At 45.0% G+C, this 18,649-nt stretch overlaps 1 protein-coding gene across 16 annotated transcripts in view; it reads right to left on the minus strand.

Annotated features, from left to right (window-relative positions):
• Nucleotides 1-18,649, minus strand: part of CACNA1B (calcium voltage-gated channel subunit alpha1 B) — a 277,816-nt gene that overhangs the window by 86,775 nt on the left and 172,392 nt on the right. For 8 of the 16 annotated variants that reach the window (XM_065035994.1, XM_065035985.1, XM_065035984.1 and 5 more), the window contains 3 exons: nt 13,633-13,700; nt 8,504-8,610; nt 1,779-1,841 (listed from right to left, as the gene is read on the minus strand). In XM_065035994.1, the coding sequence (XP_064892066.1) occupies nt 1,779-1,841; nt 8,504-8,610; nt 13,633-13,700 (238 nt within the window). The remainder of the gene's footprint in view (nt 1-1,778; nt 1,842-8,503; nt 8,611-13,632; nt 13,701-18,649) is intronic. The other 8 variants (XM_065035997.1, XM_065036000.1, XM_065035999.1 and 5 more) reach the window with 1 other exon arrangement.

Below are 18,649 nucleotides of genomic sequence, written 5' to 3' on the forward strand. Positions count from 1 at the left end.
CTCCTTCCAAGGAGATTTCAGTACCTGCAGTTTGATTTCATCCTTTGAGAAGGCAGCTCTGTCTCTGGAAGTCTGGAAAAGGGGCCACATTTTTCATTCTTTCGAGGCTTTATTCCCACTCATGCAAACATCGCCTTGGACTGGTTTGATGCAACTTAGAATCATAGAATCATTTGGGCTGGAAAAAACCCTCAAGATCATCGAGTCCAACTGTTAACATACCCCTGGCACTACCCCAGGTCCCTGAGAACCTCATCTCCATCTGTTCAACCCTCCAGGGACGGTGACTCCACCACTGCCCTGGGCAGCCTGTTCCAGTGCTTCACAACGCTTTCTGGAAAGAAATATTTCCTAATATCCAATATGAACTTTCTCTGGTGCAACTTGAGGCCATTGGCGCAACTTTAGCCTTCTGCCGGGGGGAATTCAAGCGTTGGGAGGGATGGCAGCACCTCTGCTCCACCACCACCTTCAACCACCCCTCTCTCCTGCCAGGGGTAAGGCAGCTGAGAGAGAGCCAAAGAGCAGCAGACCTCTCTCCATACCTTTCTGCCTGTCAAGTCTCCCATCAGCCAGGAAATCCATCAGAAGAACTGAGTCAAAAGTTGCCTCAGTCTTGTCTACTCCTTTAATTTTCACCATCCCAACCCTGTGAGATCTCAGACGTCAGCACAGACATGTCACACCTACTTTTGCCAGTCGCAAAAGTTCAGCCTTGGTCACAGAAGCTCAATCTGCACACAGTAGCAACATATTTTTAATACAAACATGGCTAAGATCCACCAGTGGACAAGGATCCCCAAAACCACCTTTGCTTCACCTTTGGTACTTGCTATGGTGCACATAAGGACAAAACCATGTGTGCGTGAATTGCATTAAAGAAGAAAGACAACGTCTAACAGTAACAGTATAACCCAAAGCAAAGACACTAAGATGGGTTAATGAGAAGCTGATGGCAAGTTTCACTGTATTATTTGGCAGGAAACAATGGTACTTTCTACAAACCTGCATTGGTGTCAAAGCGCACCCGTGATTCACAGCCAAGCCAGCAAGATTTGTTTGTTAGGAAGTGCGTGGAGTGAATGGAAAGTCTACCACTGTGTTCACTCACCCACAGGTACATAGGAGGTTGCTGAGTGCCTCATTTTTGCAATATCTGTAGCTTTAATCTCCAATTTGAGAAGTTTAGAGAGCTCAGGCATAACCAGTGCTCTCATGAGTATAAGTTTCCCAAGAATTTTCCAATTTGGTCTCACTTGGGCCCTGTTTCCCGGATTTTTTCTTTAAAAGCCTCCTCCAGCTTTGGTTAAAGAGCGCACTCGTGGTAGGACCCTGTTCTCCTATAGAACCAGAAGTGCAAACACTGGTGGAACATCAAAGCCATCAGCCCAGCACATAATAAACACAAAGGACAAAAATACAAGTGAGAACAAGACGAACCACCAAATGAGGGCAGGTGAGGGAAAATAGTTAAGGAGGGAACAAAAGAAAATAATTAAGGAGATGGGAGAAGAACAAAGGAATGGGGGAAAATAAATCACAGTCAATGTACAAAATACTACAGAGTTGCTCACAATCAAATCACAAGCATTATATGGTGATGTCGCACACCTTCCAGTCCTTCCACCGTATGTTGGTCTGGAGGTTTTCCACAATGATGGGAATGATTTTTGGAAGAAACAAGGGGGGAGTGAAGGCATCAGGGATGGGGAAAGAGGGAGGTTTATAAATATAGATATAAATCCATTTACTGAATATCGTAACAGAGAGCAACTCACGGTGAATTTACGCTGGAGACTGACGAGCTGCGAGATACAGTACCTCGAGTTTGCTTTACAAAACTGCACATGCAAAAACAAAACAAACAAAGAAAACAAAAAGTGAGAAAATAAAAAAAAAAGGAGGAGAAGAGAAACCATAAAAGACATCGGGAGGAGACTCATACAGGCTGCGTCCTATCGAATGCAGACGGCAGCGTGCATCTTGGTAGGAGACCAGGCAAGCTTCAGAAAGTGTGGAAGCCACAGACACGCCACCTTCTAGTTAACAGGGAAACAACTAAAGAACCAAAAACGGAACCAAAATGGGAAAAAAATAAAAAGTGAACCAAAAGCCACACAATGATATTAGGACTTTATGCCTTCAACCGCTATACTCACACAATGCAAATCCTCCGCAGAAGTCATCTTTAGGACCTCAGGGTGGAGGTCTTTGTAGAAACAGGTGGTGATTGCTTTTACAGCTGTGCTGCAAATAATTCTATCCCAGTGGGAGCAGGATGTTAATTCCCTGGGGCACGAGCAAGAAGCCTCAGCACGGAGATGAACGGGGTCCGGAGGGAGGACCCTGAGCTGCATCCAGAGAACCGAAATCCAGCTGGACCCCAGCAGCTGGCGCCAGGCTGGTTCTGCTTGGTCCCTGCCTCAGGTTTACTGTTCAGAGGCACCTACCTCTGTGAGCTCAGCCCATCCAAATACGGGTCGCCGAGGCTAAAACCAGAGCTCTGCTGCAGCTTAGGCGGGGGATTACACAGTATTGGAAGGAGCTTGTTTCAGTTCACAAGCCTTTTTGTAGATTCTCCTCCATCCAGTGTTTGTATAAACACCGTTATACGTGGGGGGTTCTAAATACAGAAATTACTGAATTACACAGGAAAATAGCTTATTCTTCCTTTGCCAAAGAATATATGGAAAACAGGATTCTAAATATCTTAATAGATCTTGGCTTGAGGCATTAATTTTGTAAAAGTTATAAACAATTATTTTTATCAACCTTCATCCTATGAAGAATCCTCTGCACATCCCTTCACCTCCTGAATTTGAGTTTTCAGTTGCAGCATTTTTTCTCCTGTTTCCATTTAAGTTTTAATCTGTCAACAATCAACACCAGCAAATCAGAAGGTCAAGTTAAAATCTAATGTTCTTTGGATGTCATATAAGCACAGTTTTAAAAACACATTTACTTAAAATTAATGGATTACTCTGGACAAAAATGATGGCCCAGGTGAAGTATATAACACAATAATCCAGAGGTCAAGAAACCTGGAACCAATAGAAGTGAAATTGTGAAAGGCATCATAAAAGTCTTCCTTACAGCCAAGAATCTCCTAAACAGTCAGGTGTTTTGCCTAAACTTCAGTATTTCTACATTTGTAGCATGCCAGATGAAACAGGAGCAGGAGTCAAAGCGGGGTTGTTGTGCCCTGCTTGCCTGCCAGGAAAATTATTGTTTCCAGGTTTCTCAAGCTGGGGACCCCTTAATGCTGAACCCCCAGAATATCAGCTAAAACCTGCAGAGAACAAGCCCTTGGTTGTACAAATTCCTCAAGCACAGGTAAGAAATTTCTTGGGTGAAACAGGTGCAAAACGATGGAGGAGAATGTACAGGACTGCCCTAATTTACCTGAGAGTCAGCACCGACGTTATGTAATACCTGTGGAAATTTTGCTTTTGATTGCTGAAAGCAGATCTCAGCATCCCCCAGCAGGAGGCTGGAATGAACCTTTGCATCTATCCCTGGCTCATTTGGTGCAGTGCAGGATGGAGACCACGCTCTGATCCTGCCAAGTGTCCTTGTGCCTTGGCCAGCCAGCGCTATGCGAGTCCTGCAGCGCTCCAAGTTCACTCCTCTGCTCCATTGCTGGAGTTTTGAAACTGTAAGCTTGACTAAATCAGTGCTGGAAGAGCACGGTGTAAAGTCACAAAGCAGAGACAACTTCCTTTCCAAATCACAATGAAAGAAGCACTTGAGTTTTGCTTGATGCTACTTACCATCCGTGAGGCACAGAGCACAAGAGAGTGTCTTTAGGTGTAGCTGAGTCACCGATACACCAACAGCAAGGGCAAAAAGCTAAGCTAATGGGAGGAATCACAGTACCTCACACAGCAACACACTTAGGGGGGAAAAAGAAAGGGAAGAAATCACAAGCCAGCAAGAGAAAAAGAACACCTCTTCTAGTCTACACATCACCCAACACGGGCCGTTTCACCGGCCGGGTGTTCAGACAGGCTTCTTGCTGGGTCCTGTTGGGTACCCACGGCCCAACAGGGATTTGGAAACAGACCACAGTATTCCCAAGACAAAAGGAAAATATGGAACCTCTGAGATGGAAAAATGTCCTGGAGAAACAGAGCAACTCCCCCCCACTTCATCCCCAGACCTGTACAAAAGGGACAGACACCTCTGAGGAGTCACTGTGCAGTGATGTGCCACCAGGATTTGCTCTTGGCACTTTTCTAATGAGTAATCAACAGGCAACACATGAACAGGCAATGCAATTAAAATGTAAACTTCTTTGACCAACCATGTGGGGGACCAGCAGAAACCAGTCAGAGCCTGGAGAGAGGAAGGGGTCTCTAGAGGTTGGAAGGTTGTCCTGGGAAACACATGTCACTTTGAAAAAGGGTAATGGGCAGTACGATAGACCAGGTTTAAGTCTGTGCCCATGTTGCTTGAACTGTCTGTGCCACTTCTGACTAAATTTCAGCCACCACATCTGGGAAACTCTCCCATCCAGAACTCACAGCCTACACTAATCCTTAAATAATTTCCTTGAGTCTGGCTACAACTGTAACCCATAACCCATGAGTAACAAAATGCAAAGAGCTTCACTCAGCATGATTTCAGCATTACTACTTAGCAAGTTCCTACAAATTTAGCATTTGCTTGCTGTTGTGATTGCTATTTTAAAATTTTTCCCAAGAAAAGGTGAAGAGGGGCCATTGGAAAATACACGGGCAGGGTGAGCCAGTTTGTGTCCTCCCCAGCTGGTCTGCTGGCCCAAAACTACTGCAGCCCCTTTTGTACGTGCCATTGGTGCATCTCCGGCTGGAACAGAAAAGATGGAGGAGGAGGAACCCAAATGCGGGGAGTTCGGCCTTTGGATTAGGCAAATACAGAAAATAAAACTGTGTTTGCGCCGAGGTCTTTGTGCCACATGTGGGAATGAACCTGATGGCTCTTCCCTTCCACCGGCACTTTTCCAGTGGGGTTGCAAAATGTTTTGCACGTCCATCATGTGCATAATTTCCCTTTCCCGCCTCCTCCATTCTCACCACCAAGGAAGCTGCACCAATGGTTTGCTCGAAAGACCCGTCGGTCTGTACAGTCGCTCAGTTCAAGAGGCCGAGTGGTTTAAATGTCGTACGAAACAGAGGGTCTTAAAGACAACGCTGGGCAAACTGAACAAACCCAGAAACTCACCTCCAGAAACAACAAAGCAAGGAAAATGCTAAACAGAAAACAAAAACAAATGACAAAAATAGGAATGAAACAATGGGCTGAAATCAAAAGGCAATAAACACATGTTAAACGTGTATTCTGTTTTAAACCAAACATTGCAACAATGACAAAACCAACGTACCATCCTAGCTCTTAATCCTGAATAAATGCAAAACAAACAGGATAGAGTTCACCAGGTGAAAAAACAAAGTGCAGTCAGACAAGTCTGGTCACTTCAAATCCCTTGGGTGGAGCAGAAGACAAACCATAAAAATCCTGGGAGATCGATGAAGAAGAAGCTAAAACCTAAATGCAAGCAGAAATTGTAATAAAGCACTTGGAGTCAGTTGCAAGATAGATGATATCTCGACACTGCTGTAATAATGAGTATATTATTAAAACATATCCCCGTGACACTGTAGTGCTTCACCATCCATCAAGCTAAAACCATCAGGGGCTCCCACAGCAGCACGTGTCAGGGTGAAGGTATCTCGTGGGACCCTCCAAGCAGGCTGACACCCTAAATAAGAACCAGTTTCTTAAGCCTGGGAAATTATGTTTTGCAACTGGGCAATAAATTGAGTATTTTCTGGAGCTCAGTTATGAAGAGAGGCTGGATGGCAGAGGAGAGCAGAAGAACCAGTGCAGATAAACGGCGTCTGCACAGGAAAATGTTGGAGGTGGAGGAGCAGATACAACACTACAGAGTTTGCGATGGCCTGGAAGGAGCTTTAAGGGAAGGAAAACAGGTTCTTAGTCCTTGATGTAGGACTGACAAGGGAAAGAAGCCAAACTGCAAGCACAGCACCTTGATGGTGAAACAGTAGAACAATCGATGTGACTTGTCATCAAACTCAGCCCCAGGACGGCTTTATCACCTCTGTGGGAGCTGGACCCACTTGCATCTGGGTAGGAACAACCCCAGGTTCCAGTATAAGTTGGGGAATGACCTATTAGAGAGCAGCGTAGGAGAAAGGGACTTGGAGGTCCTGGTGGACAGCAGGATGACCATGAGCCAGCACTGGGCCCTTGTGGCCAGGAAGCCAATGGTACCTGGGGTGGGTTAGAAGGGGGTGGTCAGTAGGTCAGAGAGGTTCTCCTGCCCCTCTGCTCTGCCCTGGGGAGACCACACCTGGAATATTGTGTCCAGTTGTGGCCCCTCAGTTCCAGCAGGACAGGGAACTGCTGGAGAGAGTCCAGTGCAGCCACCAAGATGCTGAAGGGAGTGGAGCATCTCCCGTGTGAGGAAAGGCTGAGGGAGCTGGGGCTCTGGAGCTGGGTCCAGCTGGCTGTCAACCATGGGTCCCCATCATCAGCCCAACTGCACCAGATAGAGATATCCAAGGCATGGGCGCTGCAAACCTGAAAGCTGTAGCTGCTATGTCCCTTTGGAGCTCACCAGGGATGTATTTATATATTGAACAAATTGCTTTGGCATGCATTCATTAAATATCTTTTGGACCATCAGCCAGCAAGCCATCCATACACCTATTTCTCGCTCATAAAACATCTAATTTCTCGCTCGCCTTCTCCTCTATGTCGTTGTCCATTGGGTTGTCAACCTATTGACCTCAACGTCATGGGTTTTTTTCCAAATTAAAGTCCCGTGAGCTTTGTAAGCACCTCGCTGGCACTAAAGCCAAGATAACGAGGAGTCACGCGATGGCTGGTAAACGATGCTCCCACACAGCGTGCACGATGCTGTTGTGGTTAACAGACACGGAAGGAACAACTGCACTTTCAAATGTGGTCATTTGCAAGACTAATTATCCGCCAGTACAAATGTGGCAGGTAGAGATCTGGGCAGATACAATTTGAAGCAAAACAAGCAGAAATCCACAATTTTGTACATGCTTGCTATTGTTGTCGCAACACCGGCCCTGTGATACTGAAAAACAGGTGAAAGCGCCTGGTAAAAAATCGTGGAATAAGGTTATTTTAAGCAACCAACAATGTGGTGTGAAATCTGAGCCTCATTAGGGTGGTTTTTTTCTGATTTCCAGGAAATCTTCACAGGCACTACGCTTCTGATTAAAGGAGGAGAAAATAAGCATTATTCTCTTGCATTTTAAAATAACAGTACCAGGAAATCCATCAAAGGGCAAGAGCAAATATCCTCATTTGACTTCTTTTCAAGACTAGACAGGAAATCATTGTAAGAAAAGGATTATATTCCAAACCAACAAACAGACACGGCATGAATAGGAGCTGATTAAAGCAGTAATTGCAAAATAAAATTGTAAGAAGAAGAACAACACAGTCAAATTAATATTACTTTTTCCTTCACATATAATGAACTGACTCCATTTGGCCTATTGTCTTTGATGTAGTGGATTAAACTCCTGAAAATTTCTCTTTCTGTGCTTGAGCTTTTGCAGCCTTTGGAGATCTCCCCTAAAAGGGAGCAGGAAAATATCAGCAGCTCTCAGTACAATTCATGGCCAGATTTTTGATGCTGGAAGCCCTGTTGCTAAAATTCCAGAAGAGGTAAATGAACCTTTATGTAGAACATTAAAGTAAATCCATTCAGGGTAGGCATGTCTCAAACACAGGCCCATAATCCCACGTAGACAGAAGGCTGCACCACCCTCAGCAACACCCAGACAGGTATTTCCACCCAAATATCAGTTTTTCCCTCTAGTTTAGATCAGTGTATATGAAAAGGTGGGTGCCAACGCAATGTTTTCCAAGGATTCTGGTATCACAGAACCTGTGCATTGTCCATGTCCCTGCAGAAAAGCTTGCATCTGAAAATGTAAACTGATGTTTCTAGCTACAAACCAGTGACTATTCAACATATGCGATTTTATTCAACCCAGCACTCTTTCAAACAGCAAAGACCACCCAAGCACATTTTTCAGTCCAGTATTTAGGAGGATACCTTCATACTTCAATTCTTAAAGCAGAGATGATTAAAAATTACTTAATACATTATATGTGCGCATACCTCTCATAATTAAAAATCCAAAGTGAATTGTTAATCACTTCACCTGGTGAAATCTATCCAAGGACAGCTTAAAAAATCCTTCTAAAATACAGTTATTTACAGCAAGACAAACAATGAGACATTACAAAAAACAAACTAAAACAAAAATACTCAATTAAATTCATGGTTAAGCGATCAGCACTGAAGTATTCAGTCAACCTGAAGCCCTGTCAGTAACACAGATGATATAAAAGGGCTCACAGAGGACTATGGGATGCTCCACTTGAACAGACATATTTTGACATTGAAAAACGAAAACCAAACGACAAAGATCTCAAATAAGAAAAGAATGCTTACGCGGCTATGGAGATGTTCGCTGCAGACATGGGGCTGACTTCGGCCACCTCCTTGGCCTTTTGCAGGGCGAGCTTTTGGTTGGTGGCCTCTTCCATCTCCTCCTCGTCCTGGTGCAGAGAATCACGACAAATCAGAGCGTGCATCATGTCACAACAACAACCAGAGCTCCCCAGGCACGGGTCAAACGTGACTGTCACTGCCACACTGCAAGAATGCTGGAAACTTGTTAAAAATAAAACAGAACTTCCTAACCTCTTTCAAGGACCCCTGGGTATGGTCCTGGTGCCAACAACAGCCAGTCAGGATGAGAAATGTAAGGTTTGGGCCATTGCTCACTGCATTTTTACCAAGAACACATCTCCCTTGCCAAGTTTTCTTACCTCTTTGGGTCTCCTCTTATCACTTAAGATCCAAGTAGGCGATTATGGCTGAGCAGGGAGAGACCTGACCACGAATGTGATGTTTCTGGGGGGAAAGGAGCCCCATTTATCTCTGTCTTGCACGTGTAAGACATTCTAAAGTCCTAACAAAATGTATCAGACAGGCTCCCAAATCCTCCATGACTTCTGGCCAATGGGACTTTTCTGTAACAATAAGTTCCAGGATTTCACTGGTCCTGCTCACACCAGTTTTACCCCTGATATTTCTTCTTATTTCAGTTGAATCTCCTGGGACTTACAAGGCAAAGAGTGAAAGGAAGAGCTATATTAAAGAGTAGTTTGTTGACTTCAGCATAGATCAGAAGATTGTTAGGTTCATGCTTTTGTATATCCCCAGATCACGGGGGTTTTTAACCTCTATTGACATCGCACATTCCTGCAGAGTATAACTGTGATTTATTTCCTCCTACCTGGTGTAATGATAAGAGAAATAGCACTCAAGTTCACACTACAGGATCTTAAGCGATGAAATGAGGGCAAAAGGCAAAGGAACAGCCTGGTCCATCTTCAACGGTCATTTAGGTTAAACTTCTTTTGAACTTTCTAGCCAGTTAAATTCGACAGTAAAATCATGGCAGGATAAACACAGATCCTGAGATGGCAACATCAGCGTCACACGTATTCAAGGAATAACCATATGTCAAGATAAGAGCAGTCCCAGCCTCTTCTGTCAAATGGTATGAAATGCCACGGGTGTACCTCTGCTCTTCAAAGGTAATGCTGTGAAGAGATGCTTAAAATAACAAAAGCAGACAGGAAGATAGCGAGCTTTCAAATCGGAAGTCATATAGATTTATCCTTCCTGAATACCATACGCATAAACAATGCCTGGCTCTGACTTCAGTGTTATTTGCTTCGACTGAACTAATTTTGAAACTGTTTTCCATCTCTCATTTCAAAGAAAAAACAAATTATAGGAAACTGATAAAAAAAATCTGCTACCAGTAAAGTTTTTTTTTTGTTTCCAAATATTAGCAAACCTGTAACAAGTAAATTCCTACTGTAGTGAATGAAGAACCTGAGACAGGCCATGAAGAAAGCCCCACTGAACAGATATACAAAGCCAATGTTCCTCCACTGCCAACTTCCATTAAATCTACCAGTGATTTGGAAGCCCACTCTAAGTCAAGGGTATCTGCAGAATATGAATCTTTTGAGGAATGAGGTCCTAAATAAAAAGGCTTTTAAGGGTTTTCTTTCATTCCACAGGTATCTTCATGTTGTTTCTTCTCTTGAGCACCCTACTAGTGTCAAAATCACGTACATTCAAAGCTCTTGATTTTTCTTTCTGTGCCTCTAAAGCACCAGGTGCAGCTTTTAGCATCTCTTTACAATTTGTAGCTCCAACTCCATTCTCCCCAGTGCATCAGTAATTCTGCTGGAGTTGATATCTCAAAGTAAGAGCAGAAAATACCTGTTGTCATTATAATTGCAGCCGTTCCTAAGCCAGAACAAGCACACTCTTTAGCAGGTGACTGCTTCGGGATATTTCTGCAGCTCCTTCTACCCAGAGATTGCAGATCGCTACAAAATTAATTAATGTTTCACCTGATCCTTACCCTGTGGGGTCTCACTGGGGCACAGGCTCATCTTATTCTGCTGGAAGCACACAAGGGTGTGATAGCAGGTGACTGAGGTCAGCTCTGAGCTGTGACAACATCCATATGTCCGTCCATCCATCCACCCATCCATCCATCAATCAGTCTCACTCTGCCAGCTCTACTGCCACTACCATCATTATTAAGTTCACCCAACTGAATCCCTCTCCACTGGGAATAATAAGGAGGGGTCTTCACAGCCTTTAGACTCTCTGTTTTTTGCCACTTCAGTCCATTATTTCTGGGGATTCCTCAAATTTTAATGTATTTTTATATAAAATTCACACAGCCCTCCTATCCCACACCGCATGTTTTTATACTGTTTTCTGACGGATTGCTGGCATTGCACAGAAATCAGAGAACACACTTGGTGCTTTAGGATATTTAGGGAAATAAATGGTTGCTTGTGGCAGCTTTACATGTCTGTTTAAGGAGGATGAAGAACAAACTGCTCTGTGTCACCGGAGACATCACAGGATGGTCAGCGGAGAGAAGATTTTAAAAGCAAATTTGGGGTGCAACTTTCACAGAATCACAGAATCAACTGGGTTGGAAAAGATCTCAGAGATCATCCAGTCCAACCCTTGGTCCAACTCCAGTCCGTTGACTAGATCATGGCACTAAGTGTCATGTCCAATCTCAGTTTCAAAACCTCCAGGGCCGGTGAGTCCAGCACCTCCCTGGGCAGCCATTCCAATGCCTGACCACTCTCTCTGCAAAGAATTGCTTTCTGATCTCCAGCCTCAATTTCCCCTGGCAGAGTTGGAGCCCATGGCCCCTTGTCCTATTGCTGATGCCTGGGAGAAGAGACCAAGCCCCACCTGGCTAGAACTGCCCTTCAGGTAGTTCTAGAGAGTGCTGAGCTCAGCTCTAAGCCTCCTCTTCTCCAGACTCCATTCCACTCTAAGTGAACAAGAAGAAAAACTTGCCAATATACAGAAAAAAACTAGTAGAGGGTAGGTAATCAAAGAGATTCAGGATAGTTCTGATAAATCACTAGAAATTAAATTGGCAGAGTTTAAGTCAGTGATAAGGAAGAGCCAGCACAGGAGGAGAGAGACCGGGGGAGAGAGAGGTAGAGGCTGGAGAACAGATTCTTTATATATTCAAAGCAAAGAAGGTGATTCTTTCTTCTTTTTTATTCTTTCCCCAAAATGACTCATTCCAAAGTACCGGTGAGTTTTGTAACAGACAGTGGATGATCAAGCTTAAGTTAAATATAACTACTATTATGATAACTTCTATTACAGGTCACATGGCCCAGCTAAGACTACTGAGAAATGTTCAAATACCACAATAAAACATGTCCAAATTAGCATCCAGAATTGGCCATGTTGGTTTAAACACTTCAGCCCTGAAGATTCTTTCCAAAACAGAGGCAGTTGCAAACTGCTTATGGTTTTCCCACATTACATGCAGCACTGATCTTGATTAGTTTTATAGCATAAATGTCAAGAAAAGTCTCCTGAGATCAACTGACTCCTGAGTAACTTAATTATATCTCCGGGCCATTTTTGGTTTTGCATGATCATATTTACTTAGCAATAAATCCCTCATTCTCCAGGTATGCTATATAATTGAATTACTTTTATCTTTTTCCTCTTCTTTTGAAAGCCCTAGCGATTTTGGGGGATCATAAATAAAATTAAAGCAAAAAAAAAGTTTCTCAAGAAGCTTTATGATTTGGCAGTGCTGCTGAATCCATCAATATTTAATTATACTTTATAAACACCTCCAAAGTCAGGTCACTAACCGTCTCAGTCAGCTGCTGAAATATTCACAAGAAAGCACTAAAAGGATTAAGAAAGAAGTAGGATGAGCTTTATTATCCAAGAACTGCGCTGGGGCTGATCTTCTTTCTTAGAACACGCGCGGGATGCCCATAACTCTCCTGACAAGGCTGGGAGGATGCACGATGCGAGATTTCTGTGGGCTTTGGAAAGAACAGAAACAGCTGAGCTGCTCTAAGGGAAAAACTGGGAATGGTTGGCTGCTTTGGTCTTCAGCAGCTGGAGCGGGGTAGGAAACTCCTAGGAATCTCTTGTGTCCCTCAACTGTAGAGTTACATTGCGTATCCATCAACTACTGCACCTTTCTACAACTCCAAAAAGAGAAAACATCCTTGCCCGCTGCTGCATAAGCTCGTGGTTAGTGATCCTCTCGCCCTATATGGAGTATATAACGCTTATAAAATACAAGTGCTAAGGTGGATATGGTGCTGGTTTTGCCACCAGCGGGTCACTGTGACTTACGGCGATGGAGCAGCGCAGCGATGGGCTGTGCGTGGTTTTATGTGCTCAGTGGGAACGCGCTAGAAATGTGCAAACAAAACCTAATACTGCCTCATAAATACAACCGAGTATGCTGCAACGAGAAATCAAAAGTGTGTAATAATACCAAGTCAAACTGCTGCATTTGCAATCCTTCCTGCGCAACAGTGAGGCTATAAGATTTTCTCCATAGGGAATGCTCCGATACGTAGTAAATCTGCACATAGAATTACGCTGGTGCCATTTCCATCTCTTGCCAGGACCTGCCTTCCTGCCTGTGCCTCAGATTGCTCTTGCCCCCGGTGAGAGGCAAGCAGATCGCTGTGTATTCACAACAGCCTCTGCAAGCTGTTTTCCAGGGAGCTGACCGGAGAACATTAACGCTTTGATTCATCCCAAAACTCAGCAAGGTATAAAACATTAGTATGAGACAGCGAAAGCAGAGATACAACACCTGCGTTTCCCCGTGCCTCAGCTTCACATCAGCCAAAACCTGTTAATTGCTTCACCTCTGCTCTTGAGAACAGCAAATGCTACGAATGCCCTTGCAGCAGCGGGATGAGCAATGCCCACTGCCCACTCCATCATAAAATGAAACTAAGGAACATGAAATAGTTCATTGGAACAAGCCTGAAATGAAACAAACCTGAATAAGAATAAACCTCCAGGTCCCTCTGCAATGCAAAGAGATAAATAGATAAATAGAGAGTGCATGAACAGGCTCTGGAGGAACTCTCGGGGTGTCTGGAGGGGTCGGTAACATGCGCTTTAGATCCAGTGGCTGTGGTTTAGGTTTGAAGAAACAGAAATCTCATACGTACCTTGGTCAGCTCTTGGGCGTTCGCCAGATTGTCAACAGCGATGGCCAAGAAGACATTGAGAAGTGTATCTTTTGGGGAGCAGCTAAGGAAAAATAATCTTCATACAGCAAATAGAGTAAAAACTGCTCCCCTTCTGCTGCCGCTGCCCCTCTTTCCCCACGTACAATCATCAATATATTATGGATTGCCCCCTTGCATCACTGCTTTGTCTTCATTTTTAATCCAGTTCTGCAGGTGCTGGACACCCATTTGCCTCTTGCCCACAAAAATCCCTGCTGAGGACACACACTGAGCCGAAGGGATTTATTTACAGCACCGTGGGTGCAGCGGGGACAGGACCATGTGGGGGTCCCAGAATATCAACAGCCCCTGCTTTTTCATTACAGAATATCTGAAAATCCACACCTACACTACCACCCATACACACACACAGAAGGTTTAATCTTCGTATTTCCCCTTTGTTTAAAAGGACAACTGGTAGATTTCCTGGAAAACGGACAATTTAAACACAACATTTGTGCAATATTAAGATATAGCTATATAAAGACATTGGGAACCATGAAAAAGTTAAGCTTAGGTCACTGCTGCATTGCATACTGTTGGGAGGAAACTATCATGACTTACCACTCAAGTCAATATGACAATTAGACCGCCACGGACGTCCTCTATCCTGAATGCTGCAGCATCCCACAGAGCACAGCTACAGCAGCCTGTTAGCAGGACACCCAGCCCCAGCTAACGAGCTCTGCTCATTAAAACGGCCCATTAGTCCAGGCCAAATCGCACACAGCCCAGTGAAACAACCGCCAGTGCCCACGCGAGCCTGGGCCTCTCTGCAGAGCACTGCCTTCTATCACTAGGACATAACATTTCCCTACCATTATTTATTCATCTTTTATTTTAATTTCTCCACTTAACAATTTCAGCTCTTGCTTGTCCCTTCATATATTTTATTGTTGTTATTCCAGCTATGCGTCTGCAAAACAGCCCCAGAACAACTGTAAATCAGATACCTTTGCATATGAAAGGAGAGCAAGCAAAGCAAACCTAAGGCTAAACTACTCTGCAAGAAGAAAACGCCTTTTGCTCTTGCACATCACCTGGTGACAGGAGACTTACTCACTCCATAAAAGTGTAAAGCTACGACTGCTCGTCTAAAAATGAACGTACATGAGAATGAAGTTGATCTCATGAGTGACATCATGTTTGTATCGCACTGACCTCACCAGAGCCACATCCCAGCCCGGGACCAGATGCAGATCCCCATACGCTGAGTGCAGCAGCTTTAGGCAACTAATCCAATTATTTTCTGGGGGATTAAGTTGTCCCTGTTTTGGGCTGTGAGTTGGAGACAATGCCCAAAGCAATGCTGCGGCAAAGGCAGGACCGAGGGACAAGGGCAGCATGCTGGGGGAGCCAGGCAATCACTCCAGCAGGGGAGGAGAGGTGAGATGTGAGCTCCTGCAGTGCTGGCAAACCCACACCAGGATTTTGGGACACCTCAGTGCCCCTCTGATTGCTTTCTGTTTCCCAGAAGGATACCTGAAGGAGGCACCTGGGGTTTCTCTATAAAAAGAGGCTGATTCATCTACCACCGTCATCTCTGTCAAACAGGAGCCTGCCCAGAAACCCTCCTGCTCCAGCAGCCTGCGGGCACTGCTGGCTGGGGAGCCGTTGCCCCACATTGGCCCAGCTTCAAGAGACTTCCCAGGGACCAAAACCAGCCCAAAACAACCAGCTCAAGGGCTCTTTGCTTTCTCTCTCGAGAGCTTTCACCAAACATAACTCAGCCAAGATGTTCATGTCTCTAATCCCCACTGAGATGAGTGTCTCCAGAGCCCGGTTGTCTATCAAAACGGGAGCCTTTGCTTGAGACAGGGGAAGCAGGAGCTGGATTTTAATTTCTTAGGATGCATCTGCATCCAGATTACCCAGCCTTGCAGGGGAGGGGATGCAGAACCCCAGGGTTTCTCCCAGACAAAGACCAGGTCACCCATCAGGTTTCTGTGTGATGTAACATGGAATGGAGGTTTATATCACGCGAAGATGATTGCTCTGGGACAGACAGAGGTTTGAACTGTGATGCCCATCAACTTCTCCTTCCTCTGTTCCAGCATGACAGAGAGGAGCTCAAGGCTGGAGAACCTTAATCCCACTGAGCCAAGCAGATAAAGAATAAGACTAAGGGAAAGACAACGCTGAAACAATCACCTCCCTCCCATGCTGAAGTCAGAGCTCCATCAACTTTTCAGCTGCAAAGATACTAATTTCCCCATTTCCTTTGAACCATGGGTTGTGCTATCACTTGTAGGCAGGGGGTGCGGGCAGGGAAGACGGGGTGCGGGCAGGGAGGTTCAGGCACCGCTGCCCGTGGCACCGCTGGGGTGCCGGCTGTTTGGGTTTGTTTCCTCTGGGATGTTTCCAACACGTTGGAAATGCTTCCAAGCCTCCTGCTCTGGGAATAAATGTCTCGGCAATAAAACTGTCTTCCTACCCCTGCCTCCTACACACACATGCTGAAAATGTCTTGTGTAACATAATCAACCACTGGAAATATAATTAATCTCTTTTTTTTTAACAGATCATGCTGTTTTGATCCATCTCCAAGCAGACACTGTCTGGTAGACAAGAGTGTTTCTGCCCCCAAAAGGTCCCTCAGCCCTTTGTGCAGAGCTCGGAGACTCCCAAATATCACCCAGACTCCAGCCTCTGGTCCAGGTCTCCCCAGCCCACAGATGCCTCAGTTTATCAATTAACTGGATAACAATGAATGCAGGCATGGTGTAATTTCCTAGCACATGGGCCAAATCCTGCTGTTACTCTAATCATACTACTTCAATTAAACCAGTTCAGATGTGGAGGTCTGGCTCCACACAGACTTTCTGGAACTGGGAACATAACACAAGAGGCTTCCAGTTTCCAAAAACAACATCATTTATGGATGACACCAAGCTGTGTGCTGTGGGAGGGATGCCATCCAGAGGGACCTCGACATGCTTGGAAGGTGGACCCATGAAAGTGTCATGAAGTTCAACAAGGCCAAGTGCAAGGTCCTGCCCATGGGTCGAGGCAACCCCTTCCAACCTAAACCATTCTATGATTCTACGAAAGTTTCTGGATCTTTTCCTGCGATAGCCCCTTGCAAAAGTAAATGGATTCAAAGAAACAACTGAGCTGTAGTGAGAAGTGGGGGAAGTCGGCACCCACCCGCCTTTCTTCTTAATGAAAAAGAACAACCACCATACCCCCAGCAGCTCTGGGGGAAAAATAAGGAGACCCCTCATGTTTAAAAAGAGCAGATTTTGCAAGCTGACCAAAAACCACCTATGCCAATTCCCTAACATGATTTGATCCAGTGCTCCTAAACTCAAAAGTGGCCTCACCAAACACCAACCTTCAGAAACCGAAAACCCCTCCCAGCAGAGGAAACAAAGTGCAGAAGCTGATCAGCATCCAGAAGGGGCTTGGACTATTTTCAACTGTAGTGATATAAGAAAATGAAAACAAAAAGATCCACTTAGGAAATTCAGTCACAATGAACAACTGTGTGGGGAGAGCTGGTGACAAATCCACACCTGAGATACAATAAAACAAAATAAATTGCATAAAACGCGTACATTTTTTAAGCTTTTTGGAGGGCTTTCTGTAAGGCATAGCAAGGAGATCTTTGTGAATTCCTCAGCTGGAGCAGAAAAGACAGTTCACATTGATCTATAATTAATGGGATCAACAACTGCTCTCTATAGGGTGGCCTCTTGACATTTGCTGGGCTCTGGGGCTCTCCTTGGGAAGATGACCCCGAGACTCAGCCACGTACCGCACCCCGTACACCGACCTGTCCCTAACATTGCTGGGGAACCGCAACATCAGTGACGTTAATGACTATTTAACTAACCGCAAAAATGCCAAACGGCTCTTTCCTGGCAAACAACACTTTATTTTCAGACATTCCTGGTTACGTTTTGACAGTTTATGATAAGTTAAGTCCCTGGCAAGTCACACAGTTCAGCTGTCCCTCAGAGATAAATGACTGCCTGCTGCTTGCTCTCGGCATCAAACCCAGAGCTGGTGACAAGCAGGGGTAGCACTGACCTTGCTGCAACACTGTCTGAAATACCAGCGCAAGCGTTAGGGGGTTTACTGCTGCAATTCCCACGGTAAAGAGACAAGGGAAAGATTTAACCCCATGTTCTCCACCACACACTCCAGCCTCAGTTTTCTCCCTTAAAGCAAATGGGTCCACGTGCGATACAGAAAGGCTCTTACAGGCTCCCTGTGAAAGCAGTTGATGCTCTCAAACTGAATTTCTACAGAAACTATCTGGGCCAAGCTTCTAATTCACCAACACGGATGTAAATCTCCATATAAATTAACAGATACAAACTCTGATTGCTAGAAGTTGGTGGAAAAAGCCTTCTAGGACAGCAGAACGGAAAGCAAGACAGCTGTCCTCTGCCAGGATGATATTTGGGGAGAATATGGACACGGTTTCGACTCACCACTGAGCCAGGGCGAGCGGGGGCAAACCCCAAATTCATGGCAGTGGCAGGAGGTGAATCGGGTCCTTACTCCCTCCTCTCAACATCCCCCGCTCTTTCTCTTTTCATGAAAACTAAAGGACAAGGGAGAAGTCCCCTCTTTGAATTAAAGGTGGAAGAAGGGAATTTATATCCTGTTCCTCAAAAATGCTCAATCTTGGCTGCTCTAAGGTTGAAAGTCTCCCAGCCCTGCTGTCAAGCCTGATTATAGCTTAATCTCATTTCCAAATGCCAAGCCTTGAGGATTTTGAGATCTCCCTCCCTCCCAGCTCTCCATTGACCCAGTTTTCCAAGGCCTCCTGTTTTCTAGAAGGGAGCACATTGCCCCCCATGAGCCGATGTCTGAGCACAGCTATGGAGCCAGCCCCAGTGACACGGCTGCTCTGGCTCTGACGGTGCCTGTTAACAGGATAAATCCCACAGAAACACACTGGTATGTCAAGGACAGCTCACACACTGCGTGCTCCGCTGGTCCCCAT

This window comes from Columba livia, chromosome 19, assembly GCF_036013475.1.
Source record: "Columba livia isolate bColLiv1 breed racing homer chromosome 19, bColLiv1.pat.W.v2, whole genome shotgun sequence".
Lineage (NCBI taxonomy): Eukaryota > Metazoa > Chordata > Aves > Columbiformes > Columbidae > Columba > Columba livia.